Source organism: Rhincodon typus, chromosome 24 (genome assembly GCF_021869965.1).
Source record: "Rhincodon typus isolate 14 chromosome 24, sRhiTyp1.1, whole genome shotgun sequence".
NCBI classification, from domain to species: Eukaryota; Metazoa; Chordata; class Chondrichthyes; order Orectolobiformes; family Rhincodontidae; genus Rhincodon; species Rhincodon typus.
In genome coordinates this window covers 43,785,279-43,803,305 of record NC_063355.1, presented here as the reverse complement: position 1 = coordinate 43,803,305, position 18,027 = coordinate 43,785,279, and the positions used below count along the sequence as shown (strand labels likewise).

General features: G+C 43.7%; 1 protein-coding gene across 1 annotated transcript in view; it reads left to right on the top strand.

Moving 5' to 3' along the window:
• galnt9 (polypeptide N-acetylgalactosaminyltransferase 9) overlaps positions 1-18,027 on the top strand; it is a 348,022-nt gene that overhangs the window by 85,949 nt on the left and 244,046 nt on the right. Inside the window, exon 3 of the mRNA XM_048611757.1 lies at positions 2,756-2,953. Within this exon, the coding sequence (XP_048467714.1) occupies positions 2,756-2,953 (198 nt within the window). The remainder of the gene's footprint in view (positions 1-2,755; positions 2,954-18,027) is intronic.

Below are 18,027 nucleotides of genomic sequence, written 5' to 3'. Positions count from 1 at the left end.
GTCTTTAGCGATGGCCGTTCCTCAGAGTGACCGTCCCTGGGAGTGACCGTCTTTAGCGATGGCCGTTCCTCAGAGTGACCGTCCCTGGGAGTGACTGTCTTTAGCGATGGCCGTTCCTCAGAGTGACCACGCCTTGGAGTGAATGTCTTTGGCGATGGCCGTTCCTCGGAGTGACCGTCCCTGGGAGTGAATGTTTTCGGCGATGGCCGTTCCTCGGAGTGACCGTCCCTGGGAGTGAATGTCTTTGGCGATGGCAGTCTGCTCATTATCACATTGTTATTCGTGGGAGCTTGCTGTCCACAAATTGGCTCCTGCTTTTCTAATGATAGAATAGTGACTATGCATCACAAGGGCATTATTGACCATAAAGTACTTTGTGACATCCTGAAGTTGCTACATAAATGCAGGTGTTTCCACATTTAATTAGCAGATTAGAGAATTGAAGAGAGTTCCGCATGCAGCAATTTTATTTTTGATCTTGTATCTTTCCTTCTGACTATGAAGGTGATTGGATTTTACTTAAGCCAGTGTTGATGGTGTAACTGCAGATCTTAAACCCTCATTTCCTCACTGAATACTTTGCTCCTTTTGAGATTATTAGGGTCGGTGGTCGCAAGACAATAGATGACAGCAAATCTACACGATCTGACACCCCACTTTTAAATGATATGATTAGTCAAGGTTTATTATGAAAGCTGTGGGAATGTTTAAACAATTGGCACAATTCTATCAAAATTATTTGTAGGCAGTTTCTTAAAACATTTTCCTAATTGGATCAAATTGAATGCTTAAACTATATAAGTATGATCAATCAAAGCTGCTCAAACATTGTACTTTAGAAATTTTTTCCACCTAATTAACAGCTGCTTTTCAACTTACTTGTATTTAAAAAATACTTTCTATATTAAGGGGAGAAACTGGTTAAGTTGCCTATTTGGGTCCATTTAACTGTGAAGGGTAAGAGTGTTGTTTTTCAACAGCAATTAATTGGGAACAATTTTTAAAAATTAATTCTTTCAAGGGATTTTGGCCTCACTGTCAAACTCAGCAGTTGTCGCTCATCCCTAATGGCCCTTGAACTGAGTGTCTCACTGGACCATTTCAAAGAAAAGTTAAGAGTTAGGCACATTGCCATGGGTCTGGAGTCACGTCTAGGCCAGACTAGGCAAGGATGGCACATTTCCTTCCCCAAAAGGTGAACATTGGTGAACCAGATGGGATTTTAATGACAATCAATGATAGTTGTCATGTTTTCCATTGCAGAAATTAAATTTATATTCCAGATTTCTTAGTTAATTTTAAATTTTACCTCTTTTGTTGGATCAAACTACCATCCAAACAGTATTAGCCTGGGGCTTTGGAATTGTGAGTCTACTGACAGTATCACAATGCTTTCAGCTGGGATTTGACTGCGTCCAAAACACTAACCTCAGGATGAAAATGTTCAGGGTCAGTTAGAGGTATGGTCTCTTCCAGTCACCTCCCACAGTAATGTCCAGAGCCCAGAAATACTGGCTACGGGACCTAAAGGGAATTGTAAAGGAGGTGATCATCCCAATGAGTGACAATCCTTGACAATGGTTATGTCTCGGAGTGACCATTCCTGGGAATGACCATCCCTGGGAGTGACCATCCCTGGGAGTGACTATCCCTGGGAGTGACCATCCCTGGGACTGACTATCCCAGGGAGTGATCATCCTTGCAATGGTTATGCCTTGGAGTGACAATTCCTGGGAGTGACTATTTCTGGGATGACAATCTCTGGGAGTGACCATCCTTGGTGATGCCTGTCCCTCAGAGTGACCATCCCAGTGAGTGACCATCCATAGCAATGCCTGTCCCTCAGAGTGACCATCCCAGTGAGTGAACATTCCTTGGTGATGCCTATCACTCAGCGTGACCATCCCAGTGAGTGACTGTGAAAAGTTGTATTCCAATAGAGGAGTGTTGGTTCTTGCCTTGATTCACATACTCAGGCTGCAGATCAAAACTGAAGCTTTGTTTGTGGATTGTTCTGTAAGAGTTTGCAGATACTGTGACTGTGTTACTGGGTTTTATTCCAGTGAAAACAGGCCCACATAAGGAGCTATTAGGACAGGTGACCGAAACCTTTATCAAAGAGAGAGGTTTAAAGGAATAAGGAGGGCGACAGAGAGGTTTAAAGGAGTAAGGAGGGTGACAGAGAGGCTTAAAGAGGGAAGTCCTGAGCTTAAAAGAGACAGAAGCTGTCAGTGATTAAAATTGAGGATGTTCAATTGGCCAGATTCAAAGCAGGATGGATATCTCCATAAGTTGTAAGGCTGGAGAAGGTTGTTGGGATCAGAAGGGGTAATGCCTAAATAGGGTGTTTACAAACAAGGATGAGAATTTTAAAGTCAAGGTGTTACCAGACTGGGAAGCTGTTAGCGAGGCTGGTAGGCCTTGGACCAGTGCAAGTTGGGATAAAGGCAGCAGAGTTTTGGAATGAATCTATATTCACAACCGGTTGGGCATTACAACACTCAACTCTGCAAGTGACATGGAAGCATCGAAAAATAGGAAGAGGTATAGGCCATTTGGCCCTGTGAGCCTGCTCTTCCATTCATTATGGTAATGGCTGATGATCTAATTCAATCCCCTGATCCAAAATTCTTCCCGTGCCCTTTGATCCCTTTAGCTGCAACAACAATATCTATCATAACAAAGGCATGTAGCATAGACGTTACGGAGAATGGCAATGACATATCTGACCAGTCCCTTTCCATTTTCTCTGCAGGGTCCAACCAGTCCTGAGTAGAATCAAGGAAGACCGCACTCGTATCATTCTACCAGCAATAGACAACATCAAGTACAACACGTTTGAAGTGCAGCAGTATGCTAATGCAGCCCACGGCTACAACTGGGGGCTGTGGTGCATGTACATCATCCCACCACAGGATTGGCTGGACAAGGGAGATGAGACTGCACCCATCAGGTAAGGGGCATTGAGCCTGGCCCAGCTGACCCTGATTCACTGAATCTGGGCGCAACTTTGTAGGGAGGACGTGAATGCATGGGCGAAAGTGCAGACACGATTTACATGGTTCCAGGAGTGAGAAACGTTGGTAATGAGGAGGGATTGAAGACGTTTGGACTGTTCTCCTGGGAGAGAAGGCAGCTTGCTACAGATTTTACAAAACCACGAGTGGGGGCTGGACAGAGGCGATAGGGAGAAGCTGTTCCCACTCATAAAGAAACAAGAACAAGAGGCGATGTGCAAAAGAAGCAAGGATGATGTGAGATAAAACATTTTCACCCAGCGAGTGGTTAGGGTGTGGAATACGCTGCCTGGAAATCTGGTGAGGGCAAGTTCAGTTGAGGCATTCTAGAGGGTGTGGTGGTGCAGTAGCTTTAAGAAGTTATTTTGGCCTGGTTTTCTTTAAACAAGAGATTGAATGAGAAGTGTTGAGTAATCTGTAAGAAAGAAAACAGCATGTGAGGCCTTGGTACTTTTTAAAAGTTGGAATAATAGAAGCAGCCTGAATGGGTGTGGTCAAGCTCCCACTCACGGAACCAGGATTGTTAGTTTCTTTGGTTTTTTTCAGTCACAGTCATTTCTGGGGTCTCAGCAGAGCTGGACGGCAGTGAATCTTTCCCAGCTGCTATACTCTCTGTCTGAATTTTCTCTGCATTTTCTTCCTCCTCTGCTGCTATGGGAGTTACACATGAGACAGTCTGTTTTCCTGAATTTGCCTTTTGCCAAGGGTGTGTTTGTGGGATGTTACTGTATTGTAATAGTTAGTTAGTAATTGTTACTGTATCTATTGTTTTGTTAAGTTTTCCAATAGAGTTAAGTTATTCCAATTCTTTCTTTCTTTTGTTGTATTCTAACTATGGTGGATGAATTACCGGTTTTTTACTTCAAATCCAGTAGTTTGATCAATCAAATTGCATCTGGAATGCAATACCTTATATTTAAAATAAGAAAAATTAGGGTCTAGACTATCTCCTGAATATTTTGAGGGGGTTTGGTCTGGTCCATAACAAGGGGCATTGGATGGAAATAGTATGCAGGGTAATGGGGAAAAAGGAGGAGACAGGCGCTAGGTAATGATCTTGTTTGGGGAGGCACATTGGGCTGAATGACCTCCATAGCAAATTCCATGGTTCTGTGATTATCCAGAGAAAGTGGAGAGACTGACCTGGATCATCTTCAATCAGAGAAAGTGAAGGGGAAGGTTTAATGAAGGTCTCTGGAATAAATAAGTGGAGTATGTGGCATGTTGTTGGAAGAGCAGTAACCAAAAGGCCACAGGTTTAAGGCAATTGCTGAAAGAACTAGAAGGAGTAATGAGAATTATGTTTTTGGATTCAGTGAGTTGTCGTGATCTGGAATGTGTTGTCTGACAGGGCATTGGAAGCAGATTCAATAGGAATGTTGGAGCCTGAGGGGTGACCTTATAGAGGTTTATAAAACTATGAGGGGCATGGAAAGGGTAAATAGCCAAGGTCTTTTCCCCAGGGTAGGGCAGTCCAAAACTAGAGGGCATAGGTTTAAGGTGACAGCGGAAAGATTTAAAAGAGACCTAAAGGGCAACTTTTTCACACAGAGGGTAGTTCATATGTGGAATGAGCTGGCAGAGGAAGTGGTAGATGCAGGTACAATTACAACATTTAAAAGACATTTGGACAGGTACATGGATAGGAAAGGTTTAGAAGGATATAGGCCAATGGCTGGCAAATGGGCCTAGTTTAAGTTGGGTTGGCATGAATGAATTTCACTGAAGGGCCTGTTTCCATGCTGTATGACTCTGTGACTCTATGACTCTAGGAACTCTCAACAGGAAATTGGAAAAAGGCTTACAGGAAACATTTGCAGAGCTGTGCAGAAAGGGGCATTGGAACTAGTGGACTGTTCTTTTGGAAAACCAGCATAGGCAGAATGAGCCAAAAGGCCCCTTGCTGTAAAGAAGCGCAGAGAATGCTGGAGAAACTCAGCAGGTCTGGCAGGATCCATGGAGAGAGAAAAGCAGGGCTAGCATTTCGAGACTGGAATTACTGTTCTTCAGAGCTTCAGTTCTCTGTGTGGTATCATTCCTCCACGGTAAAGGTGCAGTAACATTCTCACGACCACAACCCAGTCCTTGCTGCCAATCAATGTTTCATCTCCGTATCTCCACAACATCTTCTACTTTGCATGGAGTTTGCGTCAGTGTTTGCTGATGGCGGCCAGCTCTAGCCCTCTCTCCTGCACTGTTGCTAACTGACTCCATGACATCTTACTGTTGTGAGCGGAAATTCCCTCCAGTTAAATACTGGGCAAGCCCATTGGCCCAAATCTTCCAATCAGTGTCAGGACCCATTGGTCCTCAAACGGACAATGACCCACTGACCCACATACATCAAAAACAATCACCAACTTCTAATCCACAGTGAAGGAGGATTCCCTCAGATAGGGAAACCTTGCAGAGAGTAGCAAAGAGAATCAGTGAGGAAGTGGTTGTTAGGGGTGGTACGGTGGCTCAGTGGTTAGCACTGCTGTCTCACAGTGCCAGGGACCTGGGTTCAATCCCAGCCTCAGGCGACTGTCTGTGTGGAGTTTGCACATTCTCCCTGTGTCTGTGTGGGTTTCCTCCCACAGTCCAAAGATGTGCAGGCTGGGTGGATGGGCCATGCTAAATTGCCCACAGTGTTCAGGGATGTGTAGATTTAGGTTGGTAACAGCGGATTGGGTCCGGGTGGGATGGTCGGTGTGGACTTGTTGGGCCAAAGGGTGTGTTTCCACACTGTAGAGATTCTAACAGTTCTAAGACACATTCTCCCATTTATGTCACCGGCTGCAGTGAGATAGGCCTCACTGCCCAGCATGACTGTTAACGAAAGCAGAATGTTACGACTAGACCCTGGGTGAGGTTTCCCTGATTGAGTTATGATTTGAGACAAGTTACCCCAAATTGTAGAGTTCCCAGGAGAGGAACAATGAATTGGTTGCCTTCTTTATTCACTTGCCTCTTTGGTTGGATGCAACAAGGTTCATTTAAAAAGAATCCCTTCCATCGCACACATCTTTCTCCCAGACTCAAATCAAGTTCTATTTCACAAAGGAGCCAATTAAATCCAGGCTTTCTTGAGTTAACAAACAGTCAGTTTATTAATTACTATACGGGAGAAGAAATACTGACACAACATACATTCACACAGATTAGGAACAAGAGCTGAGTCCAAAAGATAAAATTTAAACAAAAAAGGATACGTAGATCACTCTCTGTATTGTTCATGAAAAGAGGATAGTTGAAGCTTGTGCTCATTACCCTGGAGGTTACTGGTAGCAATGATATTGATCATTGATCAGTATTTTGTTTTGAGATTCATTGTTTTGTTGGCTAATTGCATTGCCTACAACCTGGATCTACTCTTGTAACTGGTTTGCAGCACTCAGAATGAGAGAGTCTTTATCTGCAACACAAGGATGACCAGTGGGCATCAAAGCATACTGATGCTCAAACACAGACTGGTATACAAGAGTGTTCAGTCCTACTAGTCAACTCCAGCAGAGTTGAAACTGACTATTTACCCGAATCCTTCGTGTATTCTTCCAAGACAAAAACAAAAAATGTGCCTGTAGTTTGGGATATAATACACTGGGGTCAGCTTGCTGTTGAGTAGAGGATCATTAGCTCCTTGTTATCTTTATTATCAAAAGAGATCCCAGTCCAGTTTGTTTGAAGTTTCTTTGATACTTATGGTGTTAATTTCCATTCGTCTCCCACCTTCTGTGTCTCTGTTTGTTTCCCTCTCTCTCCCTCTCCCTCTCTTGCCTCAATGAATGAATGATTGAGTAAAAAGGCTGAGCAGTGGGTGTGTTGTTGGATCCAGTGACCAGAAGATTTAGACCAATGGTTTTGGACCCCAATCCAAACTCCATTTTGTAGTTACCAAGAGTACCCTTCTCCCTTGCAACAATCTGAGACTAAACTAGTCTCTGTGCAATTTTGGTGCTACAGCTGATGCTCAGAGAGCTTTCAATTTCCTATTTGATTGATTGATTGATTGATTTATTGTCACATGTACCAAAATACAGTGAAAAGCTTTGTTTATGAGCGGTACAGGCAGATCAAAGTAACCAAAGGATGTACAGATCAAAAATATTTAGACAGAGGCATACAGGTTAGATTACACAGGGCGTGCGCTACACAAGATCAACGTTAGCAAGATCAGCATTACTTGAGGCCAGAGAATCCATTCATCAGTCTGATAATGGCCAGGAAGAAGCTGTTCCTGAACCTGCTTGTGCATGTGTTCAGGTTTCTATATCTACTGCCTGATGGAAGGGGTTGTAAGAGATCATTACCGGGGTGCGATGGACAGGGCTGTCCTGGGCAGAGCAGTTGCCGTACCAGGCTGTTATGCACCCGGACAGTGTGCTTTCAGTGGTGCATCTGTAAAAGTTGGTGAGGACCTTATGGACATGGCAAATTTCCTGAGCTGCCTGAGGAAGAAGCAGCATTGTTGTACCTTCTTGACTATCACATCTACGTGGGAAATCTAGGACAGATTCACCTATGCCTACATCCGTAGCACCACTTACCTTCACCCCTGGTTCAGCTCACCTGAAACCCTCCTTCATGCCTTTGTTAACTCTGGTCTCGGTCTTCCAGTGCACTCCTGGCTGGTTCCTCACATGCTACTGTCTGCAAACCTGAGTCATAGATAAAGTCATAGGCATCTATAGTACAGCCCTTCAGCCCATTGAGTTCGTGCTGGTCCAAAATAACCATCTAACTATTCTAATCCCATTTTCCAGCACTTGGCTCATTGCCTTGTATGCTTTGGCATCACAAGTGCACATCTAAATACTTCTCCAATGTTACAAGTGTTTCCTCCTCTACCGCATCTTACATAAAATGAGACCATGGTGGTCCATGACATTTATCTCATAATCCTGATCCCTTTAAGTAATTCTATCCATCTCAGCTCTAAAATAAAAAAAAACCCATCTACTAACATCAAATTGCAGAAGACAGCTCCAAATGTCCAACACCATTTATATGTAGAAGTGTCACTCAGTTTCACTCATAAAATAGATTTTGTCCAGCTATACGTCCTTGCCCTGTATTCTTCAACCAGTGTAAACTGTTTCTCACTGTCTACTTTTTCTGCTTCCCTCTGCTAGCTCAAAAATTTCCAACAGTTCAACTCCAATCCTAGTTTGTGCAGTCTCCTTCAGAATTTAATCTTTGGAGTCCAGGTTTAATTCTGACAGGCCAGCACTGCTGTCCCTTCAATATATCATTTCTAAGAAAGGATACTTGATCAGATAGAAGTTGCTGGAAAAGCTCAGCAGGTCTGGCAGCATCCGTGAAGAAAAAATCAGAGTTAACGTTTCGGGTCCGATCCCAAAACGTTAACTGATTTTTACTTTACAGATGCTGCCAGACCTGCTGAGCTTTCCCAGCAACTTCTGTTTTTGTTCCTGATTTGCAGCATCCGCGGTTCTTTTGGTTTTTATACTTGATCAGATCACTGATTTCTGGACCTGATAGCTGCTTTCCCCACAACTCACTAATGACGAGAACTTGAAAGGCACACTCCGAAAAAAAACGCTTGATAATTGAGCAGAGTAAAATGTGAAACTGACTCCACTGAAAAAAGTGAATAGGAACTAACACTTGGAGAAATTGCCAAAGGCAGTTGGATAGAGACAATGAAGGAGAAATCTCAGATACTGGCCTCCTGGAATCTGGATTAAATCTGTGCCAACATAAAACCCAGTGCTACATAACCCCTGATAAATTCTACACATGAAGGAAAATGCAACAACAGGCTCCATCCAAGGCTTCTACTGCTCCTGTCTCCATAGCAACTAAGTAATGTGGTCTGTGGTCCAAATCATTGAACCAGTTAGTGCTGGAGGGCCAGTGAAGCTGGTTTGAGCATTTAGCTTTGAATAACCTCTCTCCGAGAGAACTCACTAGAAAGAAACAAAACGCAAATGTTTTTTTTTCCTTTCAGGAAAGCGTGGACGGTTAATGAAAAGGAAAAAGGAAAAGAGTTACATCTCTTTTTAAGAGATGTAAATGCGACTAATTTCTGCCAGAAGTAAATATACCCAAAGTTACCATAAATCTGCCACATGTGAATGTGGAACACAGTTAAAAGGGGACTTAAAGATTATGACCACTGCATTCAAGGGAATGTTAATGGTTCACAAATGGCTCATTTATTTGTTTGCGATATGGGAGTGTTTGTAGAGGAAGTGAATTAGTTCAGTTCTTGTGTGGGAAGGCTCACATCTTGCTCAGTCAGTGTGAGAATTATTCCGTTCAAATGCAACATTTGAATTGATTCCTGAGCTAAGAGGGTCATCCTGAGCAGAAGGGGATGATAATCTCTGGAGCTTTGAAGGTTTGAGGCAATCACATTGAAATGTACAAACGTTTTCGGGGGTTCAGAAGGTGCCGATGAGCTGTTCCCCACTGGCTGAAGTGTTTAAATACGAGGCACATTGTCCTAGAATAAAAGGCAGTCCATTTAGCACTGTGTGGATGTGGCGGTGTTAGACTGGGGTAGACAATGTCAGGAGTGACATGACACCAGATTATATTCTCTTCATCTGAAGGAGCTGTGCTGCGAAAGTTTGTGATTTCAAATGAACCTGTGGGACTATAACCTAGTGTTGTGTGACTTCTGATATTTAAGATGGAATCGAGGCAAAATCTCTTCCCTGTGAGGGGAACTTCCACAATCTTCACCAGAAAGCAATTCAGCCATTGAGTAATTTTTTTTTTAGACAGTAAGCAAATTAAACATTCAGGGTTGGGAGAATTTAAATTCAAATTATTAGACAAACCTGGAATTGGAAAATGGGTCTCGGTGATGATAAAACAATTACATTTTTATGAAAACCCACCTGGTTGACTGACGCTGTTTAGGGAAGGAAATCTGCCATCCTTATCCAGTCTGGCCTACACGTGACTCCAGACTCACCCAACATTCCCTCTGAACTGCTGGTGTGTGCAACTGCTCCGATGTTCTGCGCACGGCGATCGGTGTTGCTATGCCGATCAATCAACTTCTGATTGTGGAAGTTGCTGCTGCGCATGGACCTTTGAGCTCCTGTTGGAAAACAGGAGGGAATGATGGGCCCACAGCATTGTGGTTCGCTCCTCACTGGCCTCTGAATTGGCTACTCAGTCACATAATAAGTAGGCATTAAATGCTATCCTTATCAATGACCCTCACATCATGTCAATCCCTTTTGTGTAAACAATTCCTGAAATCAAGTCCTCAATTTAAAGATTTTCTGAAGAAGGGTCTAGCGCCAAAATGTCAGCTTTCCTGCTCCTCTGATGCTGCCTGGCCTGCTGTGTTCCTCCAGCTCCACATGTGTTATCTCTGACTCCAGCATCGGCAGTTCCTACTATCTCTCAATTTAAAGAGGGTTGGTTACAACTGGTCTTACTGCCCAGATTTTTTTTCCTTTATTCATTTACGAGATGAGGGCATCGGTCTCCAGGCAGCATTTATTGCCCATCCCTAATTGCCCAGAGGGCAGTTAAGAGTCTACCACATTGCTGTGGGTCTGGAGTCACATGTAGGCCAGACCAGGTAAGGATGGCAGTTTCCCTCCCTAAACGACATTAGTGAGCCAGATGGGTTTTTCCCAACAATTGTCAATGGATTCACAGTCACCAGTAGATTCTTAATTCCAGATATTTTATTGAATTCAAATTCCACTGTCTGCTGTGGCGGGATTCGAACTCAGGTTCCCAGGACACTATCTGTGTCTCTAGATTAATAGTCCAGTGATAATTCCACTAGGCCATCGACTCCCCATTAAAAACTCCCCATAGATGGTCAAGGACAGAAGTCAGACAAAACCAGGTTACAGTCCAACAGGTTTATTTGAAATCACAAGCTTTCGAAGCCTGATGAAGGGGCAGCGCTACGAAAGCTTGTGATTTCAAACAGACACATTGCACTATAACCTGGTGTCATCTGACTTTTGATCTTGTCCACCCCAATCCAATACTGGCACCTCCACATCGCGCCAAATGGTGGAGTGGGTAAAGGACATTAGACTTTACAAGTCCAGGACCCCGATAGGTAATGAACTCTGCCTGGTGGAGGAACCATCCATCCATTGTGTTTGGGCCCTTGGCTGTTTGGATTTGGCCAGGCTGGTTCCCAATGAGCATAGTCCTTTGATACAAAAACTAACATTTATTAGTTCTTGTGATCTTGGAGATGGGCTGATTTTTCACTGGGGCATCTACAGGAGCTAAATTCCTCTTTTTCTGCCTCTCTCAGGAGATAACAGTGCAGTGGATGAGTTGGAGGTGAATTTGATAATCAGCTGGTCTGTCATTGCCTTTGAATTTTGTCTGTCTGTAATTACACAATCTAACAATGTGCTGTGTATTGAATGTTGCGCAGTGCATTATGTGCACACCTGTTCATCTGAAAGTGGGGTGAGACTTATTTTTGGATAGGAGAGGAAAGGCCTCTACCCCAAAAGAGCTGGAGCATTGTGTGCAGGTCTGGAATCCGCGTTATAGGAGGGGTGTGATTGCACTGGGGAGGGTGCAGAGGGAGATTTACCAGGATGTTGTCTGGGCTGGAGGGTTTCAGTTATGAAGGGAGATTGGACAGACTGGGATTGTTTTCCATAGAGCAGAGGAGACTGAGGGGCGACATGATTGAGAAGTGTCAGATTATGAGGGGCATAGTCAGGGTAGACAGGAGGAGTCTTTTCCTCTTGATGGAGGGATCAGTGAGTAGGGGCATAGATTTAACGTAAAGGGAAGGAGGTTTAGAGGAGATGTGAGGAACACCTTTTTCACCCAGAGAAAGGTGGGAACCTGGAACTCAGGGCCTGTGGGGTTGGTACAGATAGAAACCCTCGGAACATTGGAAAAGTATTTAGATGCGCCCTTTCATTGCCACATCATACAAGGTTAGGGGCCAAGTGCTGGGAAATGGGATTAGAATAGTTGCTTATGGTTGCTTTTGACCAGCCTGAACATGATGGACCTAAGGGCCTTTTTCTATGTTGTAGACCCCTATGCCTCTATTAAGCTATAACTGACATCTGGCAATGCTTTAACGGTAAGACAAAGGATTGGATCTTTCTCGTACAGCTCATAACGTTTGAAGCAGGACTCCTGCTTCCTGTCGTGCTCATTCAATGAGATTTAATGTCCTGAGTAAACAGACCCATTCTATAGCAGCTTACCTTGTCATTGCACCATAACGCCAATGGGCCATTCAGCCCATTGAGTCTGTTCCATCATTCCAGTTATAGCTGATATGTTTCTCAACCCCATTCTCCTGCCTTCTCCCTGGAACCCTTGATCCCCTTACTCATCAAGAACCTCTCTACCTCTGTCTTCAATGTACTCAACGACTTGGTCTCCACTGCCCTCTGGCTGAAGAAATTCCCTCCTCATCTCAGTTTGAATGGGTCGCCCCCTTCACTCTGAGGCTGTGGCCTTGGGTCCCAGTCTCTCCTACTGGTGGAAACATCTTCTCCACGTCCACTCTATCCAGGCCTCTCAGTATTCTGTAAGTTTCAATCAGATCCCCCTCATACTTCCATTGTGTACAGACCCAGAGTCCTCACCTGCTCCTCGTAATGACAGTAATGAAAACCCAGGAAATCCCAAGGTTGGACTGGGTGGAGTTATGACAACAGACGTCCTTTTGGAAGTTGATCTAGGCTTTATTTCTTGAATCACACATTGCTTCCCTCAACATTAGTATCCCTCACCTCAATGACAAGAACAAGGTAGGGACATTTTATGTACATGCAAATAGTCCCATTACACAAATGCATCACAGCCCAAACTGGTGAATTTGGATAGCATCCTGATGCTGCTTCTGCACTAGGTCCATTATTGTCATTGGAGCACAGTTTCAGTAACCCCTTCTGCTCAGAATTCTCACGACACAAAATAACCAGCCCCAAGTCTAGGGTTCTGCTCATTGGCACTGGAGATGTTGATGAAGAGGATGGTGAAGACAGTTTCATTGAAGGTTGAGACGTTGGTGACGATGTACTAACCACGTTTGAAAGGCTGATGGAGATGACATGAATAGAGTTTGAAAGGACAGTGAATGCATGTCCAACCTATTCTGAAAGATTACAGAAGCAGTTATCAATGGAGATTGACAGGGTAGTGAAGATAGCATCAGTGGAGTTTGAAAGGAAGGAAGAAGTGTCAAGATTAGAGATTGAAAGAACAATGAATGAGTGTCCAATTAGATTTAAAAGGTTGGTCAGTCACAGAGCTGCAAAGCTCTCGGGAATATGTTTGATAATGTGGCATTATAAATAGTCTGCAGTGAGCTCATCAAAGAAAACTCTATATTGATTTCAGATTTTGCAGATGGTTCCATGGTCTGATACTTCAGGGCCTTGAGGCTGTAACACACACTTCTAGCAACAACATTGGATAACTCCCTATACACCCAGCACAGTGTCCTCTGTAACGTTTGTACAATTACAGTTAGAGAATGATTCTCTTCCAGCCAGACAGACAGAACTCATCGACTCCATCCGCACCTTGAGAAGGGGTCGTTGGTCTTGGAGGGCATGCAGCTCAGATTTGCCAGAATTATGTGTAGGGCAGAGGGTTCACTGTGATGGTGGGGGCAGGGATGGAGCTGGCTGGGTAAGTACTGTCACACCATTAGCCGCTGGGCTGGTTTAATGACCCTTTTCTGAACGTCAGCCATTTTGTTCAACAGGGAAGTGGGGATGGAGAATAAAGGAGACCCACACTCACCCAATTCAGGCCAACATCAGTGGATTAAAACCATGTATATTTGAATATATAAGACATTGGCGTGAAAGTAGGCCATTCGGCCCATTGTGTCTGCTCCACCATTCATCGAGTTCATGGCTGACCTGATAATCCTCACCTCCGCTTTCCTGCCTTTTCCCCATAACTCTCGATTCCCTTCCTTATTAAAAACCTGTCTATCTCAACATTGAATAGAATGAATGTTATAGATCACATATTTTTAACTAAACGGTTCAGGTAGATTTATGTCTGGAACAGACAGGACTTGAGCTCCAGGCCCCGACCTCAGAGGTGGAGATATTATCACTGCACCACAAGAACCCAGCTGATGTCTTATATATTCAAATATACATGGTTTTAATCCACTGATGTTGGCCTGAATTGGGTGAGTGTGGGTCTCCTTTATTCTCCATCTCCACTTCCCTCTTGAACAAAATTGCTGACTTTCAGAACCGGTGTTAACTGGGCCAGAAGCAGTCCATGGCTGTAATGACAAGATCCCGATAACTAGTCTTTTACTCTGAGAATAGTTACTGACCATGTCCATACGTAGCCACGTCACTGTGACAAAACAAAGAACTGTGGATGCTGGAAATCTGAAACAAAAACAGAAATTGCTGGAAAATCCCAGCAGGTCTGGCAGCATCTGGAAACAGAGTTAACATTTCAGTCCTAGAGACCCTTCTCGAGACATTAACTCTGTTTCTCTCTCCACGCATCCTGCCAGACCTGCTGAGTTGCTCCAGCAATTTCTGTTTTTGTTTCTCATAGTGACATCAGCTCACAGGGACTGTGTAGAGTCATAGAGAGGTACAGCACAGAAACAGACCCTTCGGCCCAACTCGTCCATGCTGACCAGAAATCCTAAATTAATCTAGTTCCATTTGCCAGCATTTGGCCCATATCCCTCTAAACCCTTCCTATTCATGTACTCATCCAGATGTCTTTTAAATGTTGTAATTGTACCAGCCTCCACCACTTCCTCTGAGAGCTTATTCCATACACACACCACCTTCTGCATGAAAAGTTGCCCCTTAGGTCCCTTTTAAATCTCTCACCTTAAACCTATGCCCTCTAGTTCTGAAGTCACCTACCCTGGGGAAAAGACCTTGTCTATTCACCTTATCGATTATAATGGGCCAACATTGTAGGTGTTATTGTACAACAGTCTTGCTGTGCTGTTTGCTTGGAACAGGGTGGGAGTCGAACCCAGACTCTCTGGTCCAAAGGCAAGGAGACTACAACTGCACCATAAGAGACCTTACAATATAGACATTCACTCAAATGGAGTTGGATTAATTTCTAACATCAAGCCTGACCTGATCATACTACAGTGACCAATTGAACTCATTAGCAAGCTCGTCAAGGCCCAGTTTGTTATTTTTGTGGAGAAGCACGAGGTACACACTGGAACAGCCCACATTAAAGGAGCTTTAACACAGCAAGGCACAAACCATCATGATTTAAACAGGAACAGTGTACAGGGTTACAGGAAAAAGGCAGAGGATTGGCAATGTGTCAAAGTACACAGACAGCAGGTACAGACACAATGGGCCAAATGACCACCATGATTCAGCGATGGCCATCTCCTACAATGAGCTGGGCCAGTGAAAGACCCTGAGGCTGAGAGGGGCACTCGTGCATTGCCACAGATTAGGTGACTGGAGTTAATGGGGTAAAAGTTCTCTGTGCACTCAGTCTGCAATCCCTCCAGGGACAGTAGGCCCATAATGTGAGAATATATGAGCGTAAGAAACATGAGCAGAAATAGGTCATTTGGCCCCTCAAGTTGCTCTGATATTCAGTAAGATCATGGCTAAAATGTTTGTGTTTCAAATTCCACAACCCCATCTATCTCGATAACCCTTGATAACCCCTGCTCAACAAGAATCTATCCACCTCGACCTTAACAATACTCCCTGGAGTCACTGCACCTCCCTTCTGAGGCAGAGAGTCCCAAAGTTGCACACCCTCAGAGAGAAAACAATCCATCATTTCTGCCCGAAAGGATGACCCCTAATTTTAAAACACTGTCCCCTGGCTCTGGGTTGACCCAGAAGAGAAGATGCCCTTTCCACATCCACCTTGTCAAGACCATTTGGGATCTTATATGCATCAATCCAGTCCACCCTCACGCTTCTACACACTGGGGAAACAGACCAGTCTGTCCAACCTTTCCCCATTAAATTACCCACTCATTCCAGGCTGGTCAAACTCCACTCAACCACCTCCGATTAGTTTGTATCATTCCCTAAATAAGGAGACCAACACAGTATTTAAGATGTCATCTCGTCAATGCCCGGTATAACTAAACACCCCTGCGTAATGTTTAATTCCCCTTGTATGAAAAGACTGTGCCTTATTATCTTTCTTGATTACTTGTTGTACCTGCAAACTAAATTTTTTGTGACTAAAATACCCAGATCTGCACCTCAGCATTCCACAGTCCTTCTCCATTTAAGTAAGGTGCTGCTTTTTCATTCTTCTCATCGAATTAGAACAATTTCACATTTTCCCACGTTATATTCCATCTGCCAACTTCTGCTCCCTGACTCACCCTGTCATTTGGAGGCTGTTGTTATAGCTGATCACCAAGGCAAGAGCTGAACTTTGCATTAAGGTACGTGGAGATGGAGACAATTAGTGATGAGAAATAACATTGTCAGTAGCAAATACAGGGCCTTGGATGAGCCTGAAAAAGATACAGAGCCTGAAAAAAGGCAGTGAGAGGAAGAAGAGATAGGAAGATATGAAGTAATGAATCCACATCACAGGTCATTGTGGAATTAGATCGATCTGGTGGATTTCTCATCACTTTCTTGGTCGGGATCTACAGGTCCTGATTGTTCTAAACTGATTGTTGAGATATTTCCTAATCAATCTACTCAGAGATGTTATAACACAACTCTAGAATGGTGGGCCGTGAACCCAGCTCCTGGCTCAGAAGTAGGGCCACTGTTGAACTTTTAACTTTATTCCTTTATTTTCTAGTTTACATAGAAAGGACTTTTGTTACCTTATTTCTTCACTTTCCTACTTATTCTGTGGAAGTCTGTAACGTTTAATTTTTAACTTTATTTCTTTCACTACTTTGTATCTAAGGTTCATGTACCTAGGTCCCTTTGTACCCTTTATTTCTTTCACTACTTTGTATCTAAGGTTCATGTACCTAGGTACGTTTGTACTTAAGGTGGTGCCGTGTGTGGTGACATTAGACACTTTTCACTGTACTCCTGTACTTGAGTACATGTAACAATCTAAAAGAAATCTACCCACTGCACCAGAAGAGCCTTACACGCTGGGCTGTGTTTATTTATTTATTTTAATCACCTGTGATAGTTTTTATCTTTCTCCACCACCAAATCACCCGTGTCTCTTATTAAATCAAAAATGTACAAGCATCTCTCTGAAAGCTACAAGCTGTAGTTTATTGCATTTCTAGCAACAAGCTGCAGGTTACACTGATGTGACAGACATTGTTAAAGAGACTATAAGGGATTTATAAAGCAACAGAGATTATGAGGGAGACGTTGATGTTCAGCCTTATTTCTTAGAAATTGATGTGATCCCAGCACATGCAGCAGTGCTCCCAGCATTGACTCTTCCAGACCCTTACATCTACATCCACTGGAAGGTTATACCTTCAGTGTTGATGGTATCAGAGAGGAGGTGACTACTGCTGGAGAATCTGCCTGTCCAGGCAGAGCGTATCTGAAATCTATTTGTCCCATTGAGAGAGAGCTCAGACGTTGCAGCAGTTCCTCACACGTCCTGCCAAAGACAGATTTTTTTCCTTTATTCATTCATGGGATGAGGGTGTTGCTGGCTAGGCAGCATTTATTGAGGGCAATTAAGAGTCAACCACATTGCTGTGGGTCTGGAGTCACATATAGTCTACTGCAGGTAAGGATGGCAGTTTTCTTCTCTAAAGGACATCAGTGAACCAGATGGGTTTCCTCCAACAATCAGCAATGGATTCATGGTTTTCATTAGATTCTTAATTCCAGATATTTATTGAATTTAAATTCCACCATCTGCCATGGCAGGATTCGAACCCAGGCCCCCAGAACATTACCTGGGTCTTTGGATTAACAGTCCAGCGATAATACCACTAGGCCATCACCTCCCCAAGTGAGGACTTGAATGTCTTCACCTTTGGCCCATTCCAAAGGTCAACAGTGACCCAGATTATAGATAGTAGGAACTGCAGATGCTGCAGAATCTGAGATAACAAGGTGTAGAGCTGGATGAACACAGCAGGCCA